The 22,692-nt window shown below is 48.4% G+C and overlaps 1 protein-coding gene across 1 annotated transcript in view; it reads left to right on the plus strand.

Moving 5' to 3' along the window:
- The window catches only part of SLC2A9 (solute carrier family 2 member 9), a 211,039-nt gene that overhangs the window by 168,817 nt on the left and 19,530 nt on the right, over positions 1 to 22,692 (plus strand). Inside the window, 1 exon segment of the mRNA XM_065877261.1 lies at positions 20,393 to 20,520. Within this exon segment, the coding sequence (XP_065733333.1) occupies positions 20,393 to 20,520 (128 nt within the window).

Raw genomic sequence — 22,692 nt, forward strand, 5'->3', positions numbered from 1 at the left:
AAAAGGATCATTTGACTGCTGTGTTAAAACAGCCTGTAGGAGGTCAAGGTAGGAGCTGGGAAACTAGTTGGGAGGTTTTTACAATCATGCACACGCTGTGTGGACTCTGTCTCTTGGTAAGGAAGCGTTCCAAGCCCAAGGCTCACTCTTGTGCAGCCTAGTGGAGGTTGAAAGGTTCCATGCAAGGGACCGCCTTTCCCAACACCATCATCGTCACCATGACCACCACCACCACCATCACCATCACCACCATGACCACCACTGCCATCATCATCACCATTACCAACAACGTCATCGTCATCCTCACCAATACCATTTACTGAGCACCTATTATAGGCCAGGCACAGTGCTAACTACATTGCCCACATTATCTCCTTTAATAAGAAACTCAAGAGTTAATTGAGAAAGAAAGAGGGCTTCTCCTTCCTTCGCCTCTGCTCACATCAGAAACCCAGGTGGATGCGGAGACTGCAGGCTGGGATGGGCGGTGGAAACAGGTCATGAAGGAGATAAATACCACATCCACCTTCATTTCCTCTTTCACAGTTTTTTTTTTTTTGCGGTACGCGGGCCTCTCACTGTTGTGGCCTCTCCCGTTGCGGAGCACAGGCCCCAGACGCGCAGGCTCAGCGGCCATGGCTCACGGGCCCAGCCGCTCCGCGGCATGTGGGATCTTCCCGGACCGGGGCACGAACGCGCGTCCCCTGCATCGGCAGGCGGACTCTCAACCACTGCGCCACCAGGGAAGCTCCTCTTTCACAGTTTTAATGACCAAACTCTCGTGGGGGTCAAGAGGATTGGCATTAACCTTGTTTTAATTTGTATGTTTCCAAATGAAATACAATTACATGATAGTGATCACTTCTCTGAAGTATCGAAAATAACAGCTAAAATGGAAAGGCGGCCCATCACGTTCACACACTGTCTGCTGTTTTTCTGGTAATCCTAAGTCCCATGGGGAGGGGGGAGCAATATAAGGGAATAAAGGGTGACAGACAGTAAGGGGGTGCGGTTTAACTAAGGTCATCAGGAAAGGCCTCTCTGAGCAGGTCAAGTATGAACAGAGATCTCCTCAAAGTTAGTAATTGAGCCTTGCAGACACCTAAAGGGAAACTCCCCCAGGCAGAGGCAGTAACTGAGGCACGAGCCTGCCTGGCATGTTCTAGAACAGTGCTGCCCAAAGACATACAATTCAAGCCACCTATGTAATTGGAAATTTTCTAGTAGCCACGCTGAAAGAGTAAGAAGGAAACAAGTAAAGTTACTCTTATTAATATATCGTGTTTGGCTCCGTATACTCAAAGCATTATCATTCCAACTTGTAATCACTATATAAAATGCGTTGATGGGGTATTTTCAATTTCTTTCTTTTCATAGTAAGTCTTTGAAGTTGTCGGTGTGTATTTTACACTTACAGCACATCTCAGTTCAGACTGGCTACGTTTCAAGGGCTCCATAACTGCATGAGTCTAAGGGCTACCATGTCAGACAGTGCAGTTCTAGAAAGAGCAAGGAGGCGTGTGTGCCCGGCGTGAACAAACAGGGTAGAAGTCAGGAGTAAGAAGGAGCCTGGCCCACAGTGGGGGTTAGTTTAGCTGTTGGATTCCCAGCACGGTCAGTGGGGAACTATCGTAGGGTCTACTCAGAGGGCTGACAATCCGATTTCTACTTCCAATGCTCACTTCGGCTGTCGTGTGGATAACAGATTGAAGGAGGTGTCCCAAGCATCCTCAGAGAGCCACTCTGAGGTGAGTCTTTCACTAATAAGAGTAGCAACAGTAGTGGTTATTGTAGTAACACAGCACCAATAATAATTAAGGTTTTAGAGGTTACCAGCCACTTTCACACTCATCACCCTATTGGGTCAATGTCCCCATCGTCCAGATAAAAATACTGGGGCTCAGAGAGGCAGTAATTGGCCCCATACCACAGTTCGTGTCAGAACAAGGTCTAGCTCTGTTCCTTTGTACCACAATTCCCCCTCACCCACTCCTGAATCCCTAGCTGGAGGCAGAGGGGTCCCAGGTGAGGCAATGGCCATGCCTCATTTCTCTGCATTGCATCCTTTCATCCGGGAGCCATAAGCTTTGAAATGCTCTGTTTGCTAAGATGGTAAATCACGGGCCCTGGAACCAGATCTCTGCAAACCAGTACTACTGCAGGGACCTTGGGCTGTCTCATCAATCCAGGGGTGGCAGATCTTCAAAAACCATCAAGCATGGAAACAGCTCGCACACATTCTTCTCTCTTCTGTCCAGAAAAGCGTAGGAAACTCACCCTGGGCACATGGCACAAAGGGAGAGGCACGCATGGGCTTGAGGTCAGATCACCCCTTCGACCACTGTGACATCCTTGGAAAGTCACTTAGCTTCCCTAAGCTGCATTTCCTCATTTGCAAAATAAAACAAGTAACCTTCACCTTGCTCTGCAAGAAGGATAGCCTAGTAATGCGCACGGTGCCGGGCACACAGAAGGTGCTTGGTGAGCTGTAATTTCCTTCCGTGCCTCCCTCCCTTTATGAAGGCACATTTCAGTACACTCTGTAACAACACAAATTATAAATTGAGTTCTAGAAAAATGATAAATGGTCTGATAGAAATTTGGTTCCTTCACAAGCCCCCCCCGACCCCCGCCCCAGGTGATAAACACATGGTAACTTAAGGCCATTATGTGACTTGCTGGAGAAAATTCTAGGCAGGTTTCTCAATCTCAGCACTACGGGTATTTGGGGCCAGATGATCCTGTGTTCTGGGGGTGATCCTGTGCACTGTACAATGTTGAGCAGGGTCCCTGACGTCTACTTACAACGGCCAGTAGCATCTCTTTTCCGTTGTGATAATTGAAAGTGGCGCAAAAATGTGCCCTGGGCAGAATCACCCCTGGTTGAGAACCACCGCCATATCTGGGTGTTTTGGAATAAACGCTGGCTCAAGATTCAAATCCACTTAGCTCCATCTCTTACTTGCTGTGTGATTTGGGGCAAGCCTCTCTCCCTCTCTCTCTTTCTGTCTCTCAGTCTCAACCTCCCGCTCGCACCCCGCCCGTTCTTTTCCTCATTTACCCACCTCCGATTCTCACCAAAAGCCTATATGATTATTATCCATTTTACAGATGAAGAAACTGAGGCACAGAGAGAGACAAGGGGCTCACGCAGGGCTTGTAGCCAGTAACAGGCAAGCCAGGTTTCAAATCAGGGCAGTTCAGCTTCCTAATCCACACTCTTCAGCACGCTATGCTCCCTGCCTCTGAAATGCACACGAGACGGTGAGCTAGGAGACGTCAATGAGACGTACCACCTACCGTGTCTGAACCGGGCCTGGCACACAGTAAATGCTCAATAAACACTAGTTGCCTCCTCACTAAACTGATTTCAATCAAGAAGATCCTTAGGGTCCCACATGCCATGGTTGCATCTCAAAGTGTTTGCACCGAAATAGGAAAAAGCTTAGAATCTCCTGGCTATTGTTATGTTAAGATATTACACCTGGAGGTGTTGGACTCAGTATTAGGGGAAGGAACCCTGAAACAGCAAGGGACGACTCAAATGCTGATGCCCACATACTCAGAAGAGGCAGGAGCTGTGGGTCTTCAAACCGTCTCTTGGCTTTAAGTCGAGATCTTTCTAAGGCACCAGTGTCTGCATGAATAGAGTATCCTTTGGAATCTGCATTCGTTTCCTATTGCTGTTGTAATAAATTATCACAATCTCAGTGAATGAAAACAACACTAGTTTATTAACTTACAAGTCTGAGCCCCAAAGTCTAAAACGAGTCTGCAGAGCACCTTTCCTTCTGGAAACTCTGGGGGAGAATTTATTTCTTGCCTGTTCCAGCCTCTCAAGACCGCCTGCATCCCTTTCTTCACAGTCTCTTCCTCCACCTTCAAACCTCTGCTTCTTCTCATAGCATCTCTTTTTCTGACTTTGACCCTCTTGCCTCCCTCTTTTAAGGACTCTTATTTTAAGGACATTGAGCCCACCTTGACCAGGCAAGATAATTTCCCCATCTCAAGATTCTTAATTCCATCTGCAGAGTCCCTTGGCCATTTAAGGTAACATTTTCACAGGTTCTGGGGATTAGGATGTGGGCTTCTTTGGGGGGACCTCATTTCCCCTATCACAGCATCCTTTATGCTCCAAGTTTTCATGAGGGGAAGAAAACAACAGGAATATGAAATGGCATTTCCTCTATGTTTCCCATGGGCAGCTTCATGTAGTCGGAAAACTATGGGCTTCATCCTCTTCCAGCCTTGGGCCTGAAGGCCGGGACCCCACTTACCAGCTGTGTGACCTTGGTCAGGTTAGCGCAGCTCTCTGATTCCGTCCTGTCTGTAATATGAGGATATGTATATGTAATATGAGGATAATGCATACAAGAAAGCTATGGTCTGAGTGTAAAAGAAATCTCTGCCAAGTGCCTAATAAAATTCCAACTCACAGAAAGCCCTCAAGAAATGGGTGCTGTTACAAGGTTTCCGAAGCCACAGCTTCCTGTGCTTAAGAAAACTGCCCCTGGGGCTTCCCCCGGTGGTGCAGTGTTTGAGAGTCCGCCTGCCGATGCAGGGGACACGGGTTCGTGCCCCGGTCCGGGAGGATCCCGCATGCCGCGGAGCGGCTGGGCCCGTGAGCCACGGCCGCTGAGCCTGCGCGTCCGGAGCCTGTGCTCCGCAAAGGGAGAGGCCATGACAGTGAGAGGCCCGCGTACCGCAAAAAAAAAAAAAAAAAAACAAAAAAAAAACTGCCCCTGATGGGTGGCTTCTTGTCAGCAGAAGCCGGTCCCCTGCGGCGCTCTGCAATTCTGGAGGCCAAGCTTTGGAGACCTGAGAGTCTTCACTAAATCAAACAAGCCTTCGGGAAGAGAAGTGCTTCTGAGAGGACATCAAACCGCACAGGTCAGGGGGTTATTTTTCTAAGGCAGTGGTATCTCTAACGGTAAATCTCAGCCACATGTAGTCCCATTTCTTAGACCCAGTCAGGGGAAGAGCTGATGCATGTCCGTGTACTGCCTCACCCCTGAGGTGTGTCCCTGTGTGCATCAAGCTGCTTTCTTTAAGTAAAATATGGGTGAAAATAGAAAATCAAGCTCGTGAGAATTAGGTCTTAAAAGGGCCTGCAGGGCTTCCCTGGTGGCGCAGTGGTTGTGAGTCCGCCTGCCGATGCAGGGGACATGGGTTCGTGCCCCGGTCTGGGAAGATCCCACATGCCGCGGAGCGGCTGGGCCCGTGAGCCATGGCCGCTGAGCCTGCGCATCTGGAGCTTGTGCTCCGCAACGGGAGAGGCCACGACAGTGAGAGGCCCGTGTACCGCAAAAAAAAAAAAAAAAAAAAAGAAAGGGTCTGCAGGGGCTTTCTTTATAAGGAAACTCATGCATGCGCTTTAGCGCATGAATTTTCTGAACATATGTTGGTGGCTTACAGTACATTTTTTGCTGTTTTATCTGTTCTCAGTTATGTTCTCAATTAATTCATTCAACAAAATATTTTGAACACATGCAGTGTGCCAGGTACTGTGTTCCGTACTGAGGATGCAGAAGTGGAGACATTTTCCCTCTCTGTGGAGTTCATCATCTAATTAAGATAGACAAATAATTCTAGCCTAAAATAATTATACATAATTATAAATTATAAAATAATTATAAATAATTATAAATTAGGTTGTAAGTAAGTATAACCTAAAAAACTGAAAACATAACCTGGGAAGTGCAAATTCCGTGGGCTCGGCTGTCACGTACAATAGGGGGAGCGGGATAAGTAAGGTTGGTAGGAAAGTGCATTTGTTAATTTAAAAGTATTAATCGGGCTTCCCTGGTGGCGCAGTGGTTGAGAGTCCGCCTGCCGATGCAGGGGACACGGGTTCGTGCCCTGGTCCGGGAAGATCCCACATGCCGCAGAGCGGCTGGGCCCGTGGGCCATGGCCGCTGGGCCTGCGGGTCCGGAGCCTGTGCTCCGCAACGGGAGGGGCCACAGCGGTGGGAGGCCCGCGTACCGCAAAAACAAAAATTATCAAGCACTCCTTATGGTGACACAGCACCCAAGACACACCGGTGAATGACACAGGGACGTGGTCCTTGCTCTTGGACCTTACGTCTTGGAGAGGAGATAGGGGAGGGGGAGTGTTCAGACCCCAAGCTGCACCCCACCAACAAATGCATATTTATAGAACCCTGACCAGTAAACTAATGAATACTTTATAATGAGTGACATGAACTAAGAAGGAATAAATAGAGTAAAAGAAGGGCTGCTTTAGTGAGGGCAGACAGGTAGGGCCTCTGTGAGCATTGAAGGCAAGACTTGGATGCTAAGAAGGAATCAGCCCTGTGAGGATCTAGGGAAAGGACGTGCAAAGGTCCTGTGGCAGAAACTTGCTTGAAAGGTTCAGGGAAGGCTAGAGTGTTGTTAGGAAGGGAAAGAGGTGAAGTTAGAGGTGAAGTTGGAAGAATAGCAAGGACCAGGTGATGGAGCAGCTCATAACTCTTTGGTAAGGAGTTAGGATTTTATTTTTAATGCAGTGGGAAGCTATTGGAAGTTGGAAGCAGAGGAGGAATTTGATCCAGCCTCGAAATGCAAGAGATGTGGCTATATTTCAATCCTTCATTCAGCAAATCATTATTAATTACCTACTATGTGTCTGGCTCCACCCTAGGCCCAGGGGATGCAAAGATGAGTAAGACTCTCCTAGTAGAGAAACAGCCAGTTTCATTCATTCATTCATCCATTTACCGATGTTTACTGAGCTCTCATACCCTGAGCCTAACACTATTCTAGAAATTAAGGCAGAGCATGGAGCAAAACAGACAATATATCTGCCCTCAAGGAGTTGACATTCTGTTGGAGGAGGGTTATAGTGAAAACATAAAAATATAAATAAAATTTTAAAACATAAATATCATATAAAAATATAAGATAGTGATGAGAGGAAGAAGAATGGTGGAGGGGGTGCTGAGATGGGGACAGGGCACAGAAGTCCTCTCTGGGGAGGTGATAACAGAGCAAAGATCTGAGAGACGGGAGGGAGGCCGCCGTACGGGTATCTGGAAACAAGCAGTCCAGGTAGAGGGAACAGCTGGTGCACAGGCCCTGCGTGTAATTCCATGCTCGAGAGGGAAGCTCCCAAGGTGCTGATCCAGGTACCGAGATGCACCAGTGAGTGACACAGAGACATGGTCTTTGCACATGCCAGCCTCAGGGAGGACCTCCTGAGGAAGGAGTAATGCCGAAGCTGGGGCCTGAGAGGTGATCAAGACTCAGATCTGGGCTCTATCGAACAGCTGGACTCTTACTTTCACAAGGAGTGAGCTCCCCATCATTTGAGGTATACAAGGAACAGTGTTGATGGGACTCCATAGAAAGGAGCTGGAGTCTGACCTGGAGTCCAGCCCTGGCTGAGAAGGGCACTGATTCATCCATTGTCCCCACCTTCCCCCAACACCCCCTCCCCGCCCCCATCTAGGCCAGGCCTGTCCCTTCATCCCTCATGGGTCCATGAGGGAGACAGGTGGTGTCCCCCAGTGTGCAGGGGGCTATGGGCACACAGAGGAAGGTGCCAGCAGTGAATTTTAAAAGGTGAGAAAGAGTTTTCAGGCAGACAGTTGGGAAAAGGAAGGGGAAGGGGATCCCCACAAGGAACCACCAGATGCAGGCCAGGTGCATTCGGGCACTGCAGGTTGTCCTCCTTGGCTGCTGGCTTTGCCCTTTCCAACAAGGCAGCAGCTTCACTGGCAGGAGAACCCAGGCTGTGGATTCAGGCCAACCGATCAGCTGTGGTCCCGCCCAGCAGGAAGGTTTCTGCTCCCCCAGGAGCCAGGGCTGAGCAGACCCCTATTGGGTTTAGGCTTTTGATCTGGAAATGGTTCAGCTGTGCCGAGGCTGGCATGTCACAGCCAACCCAGGATGAAAACGCAGCTGGGGCGGCTACCTGCAAAGGCAGCGCTCCCCGACTTCCAGGGGTAGCTTTTTTCTCAGCCTTAACATCTGCTGCAGCCGTAGGAGCCGTGGGCTGCGAGGATTTGAGGAAGACACCTAGAAAAAGAGAATAAGCTCACCTCTCCACTGAGGGAAACTCCCAAGGAAAATCAGGAAAAACCCCAAGGCCTTCCTAGGTCACACGCACCTGGAGCACTTCAACTTGGCCTCACAGGATCTATCGCAGCATCCTTGGGTCTCCTGTTTTAATCATCTGAACGTGGGCTCCCTTCTCTGTGCTCCCCGACTCAGCCTTATAGCTGGTGTGTCAGGAAGACCACGTGTCAAATCCTACCTCTGCTGCGTATTAGGTAAATGACCTTGGGAAAGTCACCTCCCCTTTTCGTGCCTCAGTTTCCTCATCTGTAAGTTGGGGATAATACTGCTGACCTAGTAAGAGTCTTAGGCAATTAGAATTAATTACTATGACTCTGCACAGGCAGTCACACCGTGGGTGGGCAACACAGGTAGGTATTATTATTTAAGCTGTTCACCTTGACTGAGAGGATTCCATGGAAGGTCCAGTAGACCTGGGTTAGAATCTCACTTCTGCCACTGCCTTACCAGCTGTGGGACCTCAGCTGAGAGTTTTTACCTTGGGCCCGATTCCCTCATCAGTAGTTTGCCTGGGCCAGTCTCAGCTTGCCCCGGATATCCTGACGTCATTATCAAGAGCAGCCCCTGTGTCTCTGAAAACACATCATACAGTCTCTTCATCCATCAGTCAGTTGGGCAAGACACGGCCACCCTCAAGGACTCCTGGGAGGATGAACAGAGAAGAAGCAAAGGAAAACTCCTGATGAACCCAAAAAGGCCCACCTGCCATATGCCAGACTCACATTTACAGAAACATCAGTCTGAGAGCCAAAGACAAGCAACAATTTAAATTCTGCCACAGCCAGGCACTAGGGCACCATTCTCAGCAGGCGGCAGGATTTGTTGAAAACTTCATTCCCCACCTTTCTTGATCTCAGCATCGCTCATGTATTGCGTTGCCACAAAGCCCAGCTCCTGCCCCCTCTAGGCTCACATTTGAAACCCTTTCCATTGTCTCTTCTCGTTCTTCTCAGTTCTTCCTTATGTAGATCAATTCGGCCTGTCCAAAAATACCTACAACTTGAATTTTCTCTTTCCCCGCATCTCATAAACACAATAAACGCTGCTAAGTGATCAGGAAATAGGTTGAGATACCACTGGGGTGACCAACCACTCCAGGGGTTTCTGAGATACAGGATGTTCTGTATGTAAAGCTGGGACAAGCTGGTCACCCCAGATGCCCCAGGAGTCTAGACTAGAAATCAATTTTTGTTCAGAAAAGGGCAAATTGGTGTCGGCTTCAGTCTTGGACAACACATGACTTTGAAAAACCAGGATGGGTTTCCCCAGAAAGAGACTAAGACAAGGACTCAAGGAACCTGTTTATTTAGGAGATGATCCCAGGAAACACCTGGAAATGGGCACCTGAGGTGGGGAAAGGAAGGCAGCAGAAGGGAGGTGCCTTGTGCAGTAAATCACTGCCACGGGCAACCAGAGCAGAATCCTTCTGGGAAAGTCTGAAAAGCTGTAGGAAATACACATCTCAGAGTCATTCCCTGCGAAGTATTTATAGCATCTCCCTGCAGGCAGTCTGGGGAAAAACTGGTGTCAGCTCCCCAGCCCTCTGGTGATGGAAAGCCAGACAAAGTCTTGTGCCTGGGATGTGGCCGGGAGGTGGGTGAGGGGCCAGCTGCACTGAGGTGGGAGGGGGCACCTGGAATAATGGGGGGGTCACCGACCACATCTGCTTCAGCATTCTGGGATCTTGAGCCAGACAGCACCATGAACCCACAGGATCTGAGATGCCATCTAGCCCAGGAACCATGACTCCATCAGAGCTGTATCCCCAGTGCCCGGCACAGCCTCAGCTCAGAGCAAGAACTCAGTCATTTGTGTCCACTGAACGAATATACAGATCCACTCTGCCGAGACCCAGGCTGAGGGTGTGACTGCCTGGACTTGCCGGTGCCAGGCTCTGTCCCCAGCGTCCTTGACTCTGTTCCGGTCTGCCTTATAACTCAGCATCCGTACTAAAGACCCTTCCTCATCCAGTCGCCCTCGCTTGTCTGTTTCGACAGCCCCTCTAGTGCTCATCCAAATAAGGAAGGATGTTAAATTGTGCCCATGAGAACTGACTCCTGAGACCTCTGACCTCTGGCTTTATTGAAATGTAAACTCCCGATCAGGCTTTGTACATCCTCTGAGCGTGCTGAACCTACCAAACAGAACACGTCCTGATAGATTTGAATGTGTTTTCCTACCTGCACTCATTAGAGTGGGGCAGCTCCTCATTTTTAATTAGAATTAGCAGAGTCCGTTTGGCCTTATGTGGCCCATTTGCTCCTGAGCTGCTTCGAAAACATCCCCTCCCCCAGAAACTCCAGTACAGAGACCTTCAGACCTAAGAATTTGACCTAAAAGTCCAGATTAAAGAAATACCACTAGACTAAAGTCTTCATCAAAACATACTAACTGGTGGTCAAGAGGGGACTCGCTTTGTGTTTCAGTGGACTGCAGTTCAGAAAAGAGTCTAAGTCTCATGGTGGATCTTATGCAAATTCAGGTTAGAATCACAGAAGATGGTTGTTAATGATGCTGAAGGGCACAAAATACTTTTACGCAAACATTTCTCCAATTTTTTTCTCAAGTTCCCAATGATCGTGTCCTAACCAGCATCCCTATCCACCTCCACACTCTCCCTCCACAGACACAGGCTCCACTCTGCATCCAGGACTGCTTTCCCATCACAAATCTGATCGTGGCTCTCTCCTGCTAAAGCCTTTCAGCTGGTCACTGCATCTCCCACCTGCAAACTCCAAACCCCCTAGCATAGCAACCTAGACTCCAGGATCCACCCAGCGGACCCTCCAGGCGATGCATCTGCTGTCCTATCTCCCCCGTCCAAGCTGGGTTCCCACCAAACAGCACCCTCTAGACCCACCCCCATGCTCTGCCCCATGCTGGCCCCCCGGCCCAGCTAGCCCTCCATCCACCAGCCACAGAGTGAATTTCCACCTGGCACTTAAAAGGCTTAACTGTCTGTCATCATTTCCTGTTCATTCGTCCATTCCACAAACATCTATTGAGCGTAAATGTCTATTAAGGAACACAGTTGCTATGGGGAAGGCAACGGTGAGCAAAAGAAACAAGATACCTGCCCTCAAAGAACACAACAAACAAGCGGAGAATAAAGCAATTAAAAGATAGTGATACCATCCATGGAAGGACTAGGTGGTGGTGATGGCACCTCCTCCTTCTGTCCAATTAAATTCACGCCAAGTCTCAATTCCCCTCCTGGAGGAACCTCCCTTCCCTTTCCTTAGGAGACATGCTCCATGCGGGTGAGACCACAGGCTGGGGTCAGGACCTCTGCCGCTTAGCTGCTTGGGCTGGGATTAGGCTGGGAGGAAGGGGAGAAAGATGCCATCACAAATATATTATCACCTACTGGGAGCCCAAACCCATGATAAGTAAATTGCCCACATCCCTTGTGCCCTGAAGTATGTCCAAAGCTGGGGACATTCCCAGCAGTGGGAATAGTCAGCATAGGCAGGAGCTACGAATTCCCAAGGACAGTGACTAGAGCAGACAGGCTAGCTTGGAAACCCTGAGACATGGAGAATCTCACTTCATCAATCTGGCCTCAGTCTCCACACCTGGAAGATGGGGATGGGGCTGGACAGGTGGTGTCTGATTTTGCAGCATCTCTGGATACAAAAGGAGCAAACTGCCTTTGCTCTTTCAGTTCAGGCCAAGGACGACTGCTGACTTGTAATTCCTCCTTATCTATGACTGGCAATGTCTGATGCTGTATCCCTATGGAGTTTATCACCCCCTTTCTGAAATAATTTAAAACTCCACAAAGGGGAAGCTTTTCCAGAGTCTGACACATAGGAAGTACTCAACGCATGAACTATTTTTATTGTTAAAATTGCTCTGAAGGGGTGTGGTCCAGGAGAATGTTAATCTTGTGATGGGTTTGGCCCTTTTTTTTTTTTTTTTTTGCGGTATGTGGGCCTCTCACTGTTGTGGCCTCTCCTGTTGCGGAGCACAGCCTCCGGACGCACAGGCTCAGCGGCCATGGCTCACGGGCCCAGCCGTTCCGCGGCATGTGGGATCCTCCCGGAACGGGGCATGAACCCGCATCCCCTGCATCGGCAGGCGGACTCTCAACCACTGCGCCACCAGGGAAGCCCATGGCCTTCTTGACTTAGTGGACCCCCAGGTGCTGGAGGCTCCTTGAAAGCGGAAGTTGAGTCTACTTCTTGCCCACCATGGATGTCCCAGCATCTGGCTCATAGTTGATACACAAAGAACATGTATTGAGTGAACGAATGATGAGAAGATGGTAGCAGTTGTTATGATTGAGCCTTTGCTGCATGTTGGACACATTGCTAAGCACTGTCTCATTTAATCCCCAAACCATGCTAAGAGGTAGGAACTGCAGCTCTATCCTCATTTTATAGACGAGAAAATTGAGAGCCTTTTGACTTGCTGTGGTCACACAGACTGTAAGTGGAGTTTATCTGACTCCAAAGCCAGCGCTCTTAGCCACTAGCCTGGACGCCTCAGCATGGTCATAATTTACATGTGCTGAGTAGACAGGCTTTACTAAGTTTTCAAATAGCTCATCCAGTGCTCAGGTTATAGGCTTAGAGAAGGACCACAGCCTCCCACATGTGGTCTGTGGAGCCAGAGGTGCCCACTGAGAGTCAGGATGGGACGAACCTCTGGAAGGGCTCCAAGGAGGTGGGCATCTGAGCTCCCCAGAGACAAGGAGACAGCCTTGCCTCTCCTGTTGGGCTGAACAGGCATCCTCTGAGGTAAGGAGCTTCCAGAGCGGGTAGCCCCTTTGGGCACTGCTCAGCTTCCTGCACCGGCTGGGTTCTGGTGCCAGCTCCCCCCAAGGCTGCAGGCTGTGCTCACTGATTGCTGAGAAGCTCCCACCTGCCATCGTAAAACAAACTTGTTTGGAAATCCTGCCTGTATGTCTCCTGGGGAAAGGGCAGGGGAGAGAGTCTCCTGGGGAAAGGGCAGGGAAGAGAGTCTCCTGGGGAAAGGACAGGGGAGAGAGTCTTTTCCCCCAACCAGAAGCTCTTGGTTTGGGGACAAGACCCATCATTTATAGCTTGTTCCACCTTGAGCAAGCCACTCTGTTACTCGGTGCCTTGATTTCCTCACCTGTCCAGTGAGGATTAGAATGTGGGCTAGTAGATTCTGAAAATGCTCAGCACAGGACTTGGTACATAAATGTTGGGTGAAAATGGGTGAGTGAAGGGACAAACAAGATTAAGTCTAGGGAAAGAAACACAGCAAACTAACCATAAAGAATTTTCAAACTGATTATATTTGATTTATAAAAATTTAGTAAGCCATTTTTCAAAGCTGGTACTTAAGGGGAAAATGTATGTAAAGGCTTATGTGACTTATGGACACACATATGGAGATTTTTTAAGGGATTTCTAGGCATTTTAAAGGGCTTTTGAAATTGATGATAGTGGTTCCATTGAAGAATTTTAATAAAGATGAATTATAGGAAAGTTTGGACAGTTGCCCTTTATTTCTTTTCTATACAAATTGAGATTTTTCTCAGGTACATGGCAAGAGCTAGAAAACAGCAGAGGAAGAGGAAGGGAGCTAAAGAAAATGTGCAGGGAAGCTTGCCAGGGGCATAAATAACGAGGGCTGTATTTGCTGGAACGTGACATACACGCGTTGCTAAGCAGGCTGCATTTGATCCTCAAAACAATGCTAAGAGACAGGAAGTAGTGTTATCTTCATTTCATAGATGCAAAAACTGAGAGCCATAGATGTCCTTTCCCATGGTTACATAGCCAGTAGGTAGAAATGTGGGAATTTCAATCGGGTTTGTCTCCAGAGGAGAAAGAACGGTTGTGAGAATAGACCTGGTGTCAGATGGCTCCTCGTGGTGGACACCAGGGGGCGCGATTGTCCAGTACAGCTTGGTTGTCACAACAGTGAGCCAGAGACAGGAGCTTTGTGCCACACCCTGCTCCATGCTCTGACCATAGTGTGACCCCCCACCCATGCTCTAACCACAGTGTGATACCCTACTCCACGCTCTTAACCATAGTGTGATACCCTACCCCATGCTCTTAACCATAGTGTTACATCCCACCCATGCTCTTAACCATGGTGTTCTACTCCCATTCCTGAAGCAAATACTAAGATATCTAAGATATAAACACTTAACTACTCAGACATACATATTGCAGAGGCCATCGTGAAGTCTAACGCCTGGAGAATAGATGTCAGTAGCAAAGATGATTGGTGTCCCTCCTCAAATCCCCTCTAACCCTAACCCGAACCCTTTCAGGGCATCCCAATAGGACCTGCAGCTGCCACCACATGCACCTTTACCCTGAGGGCCTACAGACGTCACTTAGCCCAATCTTATGGCCGCCAAAAGCGCTGCCCGAAGAGCAGCCCTCAGTCGATGACTGACAGGTTTGGTGGATCCATACCCAGCTCCCTTGCCTCTCAGATGGGACAGCTCTGAGATGTGTTTTCCACAGTTTCCCAAGGGTCTCCAATTGGAGTAAGCTCTGGTTGTCCACAGTGGTAACTTGTTGATGACATATCTTTTATTCACTTCCTTCAGTTACCCACACTTTTACTAGTATTTCCTAGGATCAACTCACACATAAACTACTGTCAGGGTTTGCTTCTGGGGGAATCCAGAATAAGATAGCCAAATAAAATAACAAATAATTGCCAAATAAGATAACAAGATATGTTGACCAAGAGATGTCATCATGGGGGCTTATCTTCAGTGTTTAAGTTGTATTGTATGATTAGGCAATAGGTATTGAGTGCTGTAATATGTCTTGTTTCCATCCTGTATCCAGGCATACGGGGAAACAACAGGACAAATTCATTGTCATCTTTCTATCCTTTTTAGCTGAAAGTTGCAGTCAAAAGAAAGCAGCGTTTGCAGTCAAAAGATCCAACTCTAACACTTACAAGTGGGACTAGTAACTTAGGTAAGGCCCTTCATCTTCTAGAGTCTTAGTTTCCTAATCTGTAATAATAATTCATAACTCATAGTTTGGTCGTGAAGAAAGAGTCAATGAGATCAGGCATGTAAAATCTTTTCTCAAATAGTAATGTCCACAAAATAAAAGGCCCCCAAACAGATCATTTTAAACAAGGCGTCCCCTTGTCACAATCCTTTACACAAAAGTATTGTCTTCAACTGCCCTTTAATTTTGAAGCATATAATTTTAAGATAAGCAGCATCTACACACCTACCAAAAGGAACACCAATACCTTGGTTTTAAAAACCTAATCATAAAGAGATTTCAGGTAAATACGGTCATGTATAGCCTGGTTATAGGATCTCCCTCCCCCAAATATCTAACAAAATGAGCAGAAAAAAAATAATTTTTTTTGAAAAAAAAACAGTAATAACAACCAAACAAATCTTTACACCGAAAAAATCTGGCCATCAACCAAACAAAAAAATTATACCATAGACTTTGAAAATTTGCACCAATTAAGGATAATTCTAGTGTGGGGCTAGAATTCGGTCTCCACTCCTCAGAAACATCACTAACCAGAGAAGGGGATTCAAAAACGGTTAAGAACTCTCACACTAACATCCTAATCTGTGAGGGAAATAGAGTAAGGAAGTGAGTCGGCAACCCTGGGGAAAGATAAAAAGATGCCTTCCCCCACAGCAAACCTCAAAGGCCCTGGGGCTTCTCAATTTCCAAGACTTTGTCCTAATTTGAGAAGACCAGTCGAAGCCCACAGAAGTAGAAAATCCCCCTGACCCTGTGGAATGGGTTCTGCAGGTCACGTCACAAAATCTCACAGGAAAGAAAAAGCAGAGCCCAGACCTCCGAGAAGAGGCTTCCGGCAGCCCTCACCACCTTCCGCCTACAACCCCATTCCCACCTTTTATAGAAGTTAGTGGAAGATCATACTCACACCTCAAACTGTGGCTTGAAAGACAAGACAACCCAGGAGACAAAAAGAAAAGGTGCCAAAGATGACTCACTTGCCATATCAGAGCAGATGGAAATCTGGACGGAGCGCCTCACTCTACATATAGGAAAGGAGAACAGGAGCACAGGGCAAGCACCAGCATGGCACATGGAAGAAGGAAGAAAGGAAAAGAAGGGAGGAGAGAAAGAGGGAAGAGATTGCCCAGGGCGTGAGGAATGTATGCAGAAAACAAGAGAATAAAGTCAGTTGAGAGACTGTAGGTGCAGAAGAGAGACAAAGTTGATCCAACATAAGGATAACAATTGTCTCAGAATAAAGAATCCAACATGTAGAACAGAAGTTTTCAAAAGTATAACCTAAGGAATGAATAAAGAGTGAATCTGTAGTCAAAGGGACACACCATGTTCTAAGAAAGATGGTTATGGGAAGATCAACACAAGACCCACCATAGTTAAGTTAATAAACTTCAAGGATAAGGAAAGATGTCTTCGGGGCTTCAAGCAGAAAAAGCCAGTCACTAAAGCAGAAATATCAGACTCGCTCTAGGCTTTTTTACAGCAACATTCAATTTGCCAAGTACCGAAATACAAATGGGGATCAATCCTGGGTGGAAGGTTTAGGGATGACTTTTGTTTTCTTTTTATGCCTTTCTATATTGCATGCTTTCCTTAATTGTTTAAAAGGAGCAAATATTACTCATGATAATCAGAAAAAAATGATAAAGCTATTTTCATTTTGAAAAGCAAAACAAAGATAGAGGACCTGCAAGAAACCTGTTTCCATATCAAACCCCATTCCTTCTCATTTTACCTTGGATTCAAAGAAACAGACCACGAGAGGCTCAGGAAATCTGGCCACCCATGCCTTTAGGCAAAAGAGAAACAAGTGAATTCCAGGACTTGGGAGAGCATTCAGATAAAACCATGAAGACTGCTAAGTTCCTTTCACATATTTTAAAGATCGTCAGTGTCTTACACTTGCTTCCTTCACAATGGAGTAATTAAGACTCAAACTTGGAAGTCACCCAGCCTTGAGTGTGAGTCCCACTAGTGATGTGATTTGAGGAAATTACTTAACTTTCTTAGGCCTAGGTTACTTTATATGTTAAATGGGGAAAAAAAATGATAGTAGTAACTACCACATAGCAGTGATAATTAAATGAAATGATGTATGTCAAATGCTTTTCCCAATGCCTGTCACATAGTTACCACCACCATCATTCAGCAACCGAAGCGGCACCATTATCTCTATTATCATCATCACCACCATCATCTTCATTTCTACCATCCCCATCATCATCATCACCATCACCATCACCATCACCATCCTCACTAGCATCATCATCAAGACCATCCCCATCATCATCAGCACCACCATCATCTTCATTACCATCACCATCATCATTATCACCATCACTCCTTAAGAGACTTTGGGCTTGTCACTCCCCTTCTCTGAGCTTCAGCTAACTCATAAAAAGGGGGGAAATAACTCAGAGGAGTTTTAAACTAGTATCCTAGTAGCTAACAATTATTAAGTAGGTAACACTTATTGAGTACCTCTCATGGGACAGACTTACACTAAGTACCTGCACACAGTTGTTCATTTAGTCCTCACAAATACCCTGAGCAGTAAGTCCCTGCTATCATACTTCACATGTGAGAGATCTGAATTCTAGAGGGATCTGGTGGAGCCAGGACTTCAACCTGTTCTTACTGACAACAGAGCCCAAGCCCACTAGGCCTCACCACCTTCTTTGGTTGTGAGGTTCAAAGGAAATAATGGAAATGAAAACCCATCGGCACAGTGAGCTGTGTAGGATCCCCATGGTTGCTTATAATTGTTCTCTGGGGGTGGCCTGAAGGTCTGATGAAGGAAACAGAGAAGAGACCTGATGTAGATGTCCTGTGAACCCAGGGTATCTTAATCATTCCTCCACTGATCCTGAAAACCTTTACAGAGCACCTGGTACGTGTGTCCTAGGTGCTGTGCTGGGAGGAGGGCCATAACCAATAAACAAGTCATGGCCTCAGCCCTGAAGCCACAAAGAAAGTACAGGGAGGCAGGTTCGTCAATGTTCTGCTCCATTTGGAAGCTGGTGCACCAATGTTAACTGAGTTATCCACAGATGCTTCCAAAACACACCTAGGAAAGTCAGGGAAGGTGAAACACCAGCCCTCAACCCTCTTCAGGCTTCAGAATAGCTGGGAACTGCCCCCTGGGATATGCAGCAAGGCTCACGGCAGTGTTATCTGCAGGACCAACTGGGTGTGTGACACATACGCTTTCCAACAACGCAATATCACATGCTCTACAGACCTAAGGTTGGTTTTAGCACATTTCAACGTGCAATCATTGTTCCTGCACATTTTGATAGATACCTTTAAGATAAAGAGACTCCCCCTTTTGTAATAAACTGCATTATCAAAGCTTTTCAAAATTAAGTGTTGAGCATTTAATTCAAGTAAGTAAATACCAATCGCCTGTCTACTCTGTGTCAGGCAAATGGAGATGCTGCCTGCCCTGGAGGCCTCACAGTCTAGCGAGGGGTCGGGGGTGGTCCATTCTGAGTCATTTTTGAGGTGTGGAGTCCAAGGCTTGCTGGCAGCATGCTGGGGTGATTGTTGTGAAAACTCTGGAGAGACGCAGACTTGAGCTGGTCCTCTCTGTGACCTTGGGTTGCTTGGTTGAACTTGATGATGAGTGTTGCATTTGTGTGCAGCGCTCTCTCTAAAAGCTTTGCGTCCATGGGGTGGAGAATTCCCAAATTCGGCCCCTTCCTTCCATCCCCACCGCCACCATCTGAACCCTCTAGACAACCATCGCCTCCTCCTGCATCCAGCCCTGCATCCTCCGGTCAAGCAGCTGTGATCTCTACAAAATGCAAACTGATCACATCAACCCCTACTTCAACCCCCTCACTGGTTTTCTTCAATGGCAGCCCCTCTCCTTGATCTCCAGAGGCTGCTTAATTGGCCCTGCTCACCTTTGCCACCTCATTCCATGCCTCTCTACCCTCCCTCAGGTGTCCAGACGGACTGGCCTCTGTTCTGGACCTTGACCCAGTCCTTTTCACCCCTAAGGGTCTCAGCCCTCCCATCCCTCCACCCCAAATCTAGCAAGATCTTCCCCAGATCTTCACAAGCTGCATCTCTTCCTTCAAGCCACATCTCCACCGTCACCTGCCCGGAGGGCCCTCCCCACAGCTATTAACCTAGATCCCCACCCCCTCCACTGCCCTGAGCATTTCCTCCAATGCTTATCACATGCTGCGATTATCTATTGCTCCTTCACTTCCTTTGTAAGAAACAAGTCACCTTGTCTCTCTCACCAGATGAGGGAGTCTCAGCAGGGCAGGGGCATTGCCGCTCTCCTCCAAGACTGTGGGACCAGGCCCAGCACAGCCAATAATCACCGAATCTTGATGGAATGAGCCTGGTGGTTCCCAAACTGAGATGGGCAAAGGCCCTCAGGGTTTCCCCTTCTACTACCCATCCTGTCTTTTCTGTGGACCTCCAAGGTGTAGGTCTGATTCGAGTGGAGACTCCTGTTGAGGACGGCGGGGAATGGGGGTGTCATCCTGAACCCCAGGTCCTGCACGTGGTCACAGGGCCCACTCAGGGTCACAGACTGAGGGTGCAGACTCAGAGAATCTCAGCCAGGTGTGGTGCCCAGAGGGCACTGGGAAATGTGACCCAGTAGTTTGGGTTGCCACGGTGACGAGGGGCCCTCCCGGCTTCTGGAGGCAAGGGGTGAGAAACATTCTGCAATCACGCAGGACAGTCTCTCAGAATAAAGCATTGTCCCGCCCCAATGACAATGATGTTTCTGCTATTACTCCACTGCTGGGGCGACTCAGGGACTGGAGCCCACCAGGCATCCAATCGAGAAGAGGTAAGGACTCCTCTCAAGCAACGATTAGCAGAAAAACCTTGAGATTTGGAGGTCTGAGTCCCAAACCTGAATCTCAGCTCCGCTACTCAGGAGCTGAGTGACCTTGGCTAAGTCAAGTAACCTCTCTGCGCTTCAGTTTTCTCATCCAGGGAATATGGTAGCCAATACCTGGCTGACTCAGTTGTTCTGAAGATAAATTATAAGCATTCCTAGCACAATATATTCAGTGTCAGTTGCCTGGTACGTCATGTTGATACACATCGTACTCAGTCTGTGGAGGAGCACAGCTTGATTCAGAGGGCATTTGGAAAGCCAAGAGGATGAATCATCTCTCATTTGGGTGGACCAGCTCAGGGGAATGGTTTATGTTACCTTTAGGGGTTACAGGCTGTAACTCCAGCACCCACTCCCAAAGGCATCACTCTCCCAGGTAGAGCCGGCTCTTAGCGGGTGGCGGTCCCCTGCCACATAGAGATGGGTGCTGGCGGCCTGACCTTCCCAGGGAGATTAATCTGCGCCCTGGCTCTGGTTGCAGGCGGCATCCCCTTCATCCTGACCGGCGAGTTCTTCCAGCAATCGCAGCGGCCAGCTGCCTACACCGTGGCGGGAACCGTCAATTGGCTCTCCAACTTTGCCGTCGGGCTCCTCTTCCCATTCATTCAGGTATGACCAACAAGGGGGCTCTTGCTCGTGAGATCCCCTTCGAGTGATGGATGACTCATAACGCAGACTGAGCCTGAGCCTCCCTCAAGTAGAAACTCTATTGACCCAAGGATGGCAAAAATGTAGTTTGGCCTAAATCCTTAATCCTTTTTCTCCCTCCTGCGTGGTCCGGGAGCTGCTCCTAAATGCTAAGGGCTGTCTCAAAAGAAGCGGGCTTCCCATCGCTGAGGGTCTGCAGGGAAACCTCAGGGAGAATCTCAAACCTGCATTTTTACAGTGCACTCGTCCTGGTGTGAGACAAGGTCCGTGTCATATTTCCAGGGCACGCTGCCACCCTGCCATGCATGTAGCATCCTCAGGTGATCCATCGCCAGCATCACCACAGCTAATGGGGTCATTGTCCCAAGGGTGACCACCCTTGACAGGAGAATGATAACTCAGGAAACAGATACAAGTTCTATTGGCATAAAGAATCTATCCATTCACTCACTCATCCATTCCACACATATTTACTGAGTCCCTACCTTGTGCCCGGCACTGTTTCAGGGAATGAGGATAGAGGGGAACTAAAGCCTGTGTTGCATGGTCTTGGAGCTGAAACGGGAAGCAACAACAGAGGTGGACATGCTGTTTTAGGTGGGGCAATCAGGGATGGCCTCTCAAAGGAGGTGACCTCAGAGCAGAGACCCGAGTGAAGTGAGAGAGCAGCCTGGGAATGGAGATGTCCAAGCAGAGAAACAGCAAGTACAAAGGCCCTGAGGCAGGGCCATGCTTGGACTGTGTAAGGAACAGCAAAGAGGCCAGTGTGGCTGGAACAGAAGGAACAAAAAAGACAGGAGAGGCAAGAAATTACATCTGAGAGTTCTCCAGGGCCAGGAACACAAAGACGAGGACTTTACAAGTGTTCCGCACAGAGCAAGGGTCCCAGCTGCATTCCAGGAGGGAGGGTCAAGCTTCTCTGCCCTAATTCCCACCAGGGTTCCCTGCTGCCCAGAGAGCAGGTGACACCACTGGTGAAGGGGAGAATCCATCAGAAACCTCTGAGAAGGAACCCACCATCTATTTTCAGGGCCTAATTCAACCCTCCTCTTTTCATTAACTAGTGCCAAGCCCAGCACATTCCAGAGACTCTGCTGCATGCTGGGCTGAGTGAAGGTCAGTGGCCCAGCTGCAGGCCACGTGATGGGTACTCCTGCATCCCCGACTGTAGCGCAGTTACTCTGCACCAGCCTCCCTGCACGTGGCTTTATGAATTCACGTCACCATCATGCAGGCCTGAGCTGCGGTTTCTCATCCTCTCCATCCTGCAGAGAAGCTGAGGCTCAGGGAGTAGACGGGGTCAGCCCCAGGTCCTGAGTCACTGTCCAACCCGGTGGCTCTGCCCTGCCCCCTCTTCCTCGTCGACATTCTCCATGTGCCACTCTGTCTCAGCCTCAGAGTTAGGGGCTGACGCACTTTGCAACTTTTAAAGCATCCTGACTCAGCTACAGCCGTTGCATCTCTGAAACGAAAGTGCCACGGGGAGGCCATGGACCAGAGAATTAGAGACGGTTCCTCGTTCATTTACTCCATCCTCGGGGCACCTTCGCTCGGCTGGGCCCAGAACACAAGTTGTCTTTTCAATTGACTTCAAACCTTAAATGGCTTTTTCCACTTTGGTTCAAAGCCAGCAGAGCCAGGGGGTCAGTACAATATTCATTATTGTGGGGAAAATTCACTTTAAATCGCTTCCTTGCCAACGCACATCTCCCCACCACCCTTACAAGTTAAGTGAGACATTCTAGAGCCTTCACACAACCCGCAACTAAGCTTTATGTGTCCTGGAAGTAGGCCACATCTTCTGAGAGATTTTGGGGGGGCATGAAAGACCTCTGGACCCCCAGACCAAAAAAGGGCATCTCACTTTCCCGCTGCAGTTTGGGAGTTAACAGCACTGACATGCCACTAATGCAGCGTTTACTGGGTGCTTGCTGAGTGCCAGGCGCTATTCAGCCCTGTCAGTGTTGGGAGGTAAGGTCTGTATTTCTCCCTTTACAGACCAGGAGCCTCAGAGAGATGCTCAGAGAAATGACAGAGCCAGGTTTGAACCCCTTCTCTCACCCTCATCGGTAAGACACGGGAGGAAAAAACCTTTGGTTATAAGCAGATGACTCTTTTAAAAGCCCGTTTGAC

The sequence above is a fragment of the Phocoena phocoena genome, chromosome 5 (genome assembly GCF_963924675.1).
Source record: "Phocoena phocoena chromosome 5, mPhoPho1.1, whole genome shotgun sequence".
Taxonomy (NCBI): domain Eukaryota; kingdom Metazoa; phylum Chordata; class Mammalia; order Artiodactyla; family Phocoenidae; genus Phocoena; species Phocoena phocoena.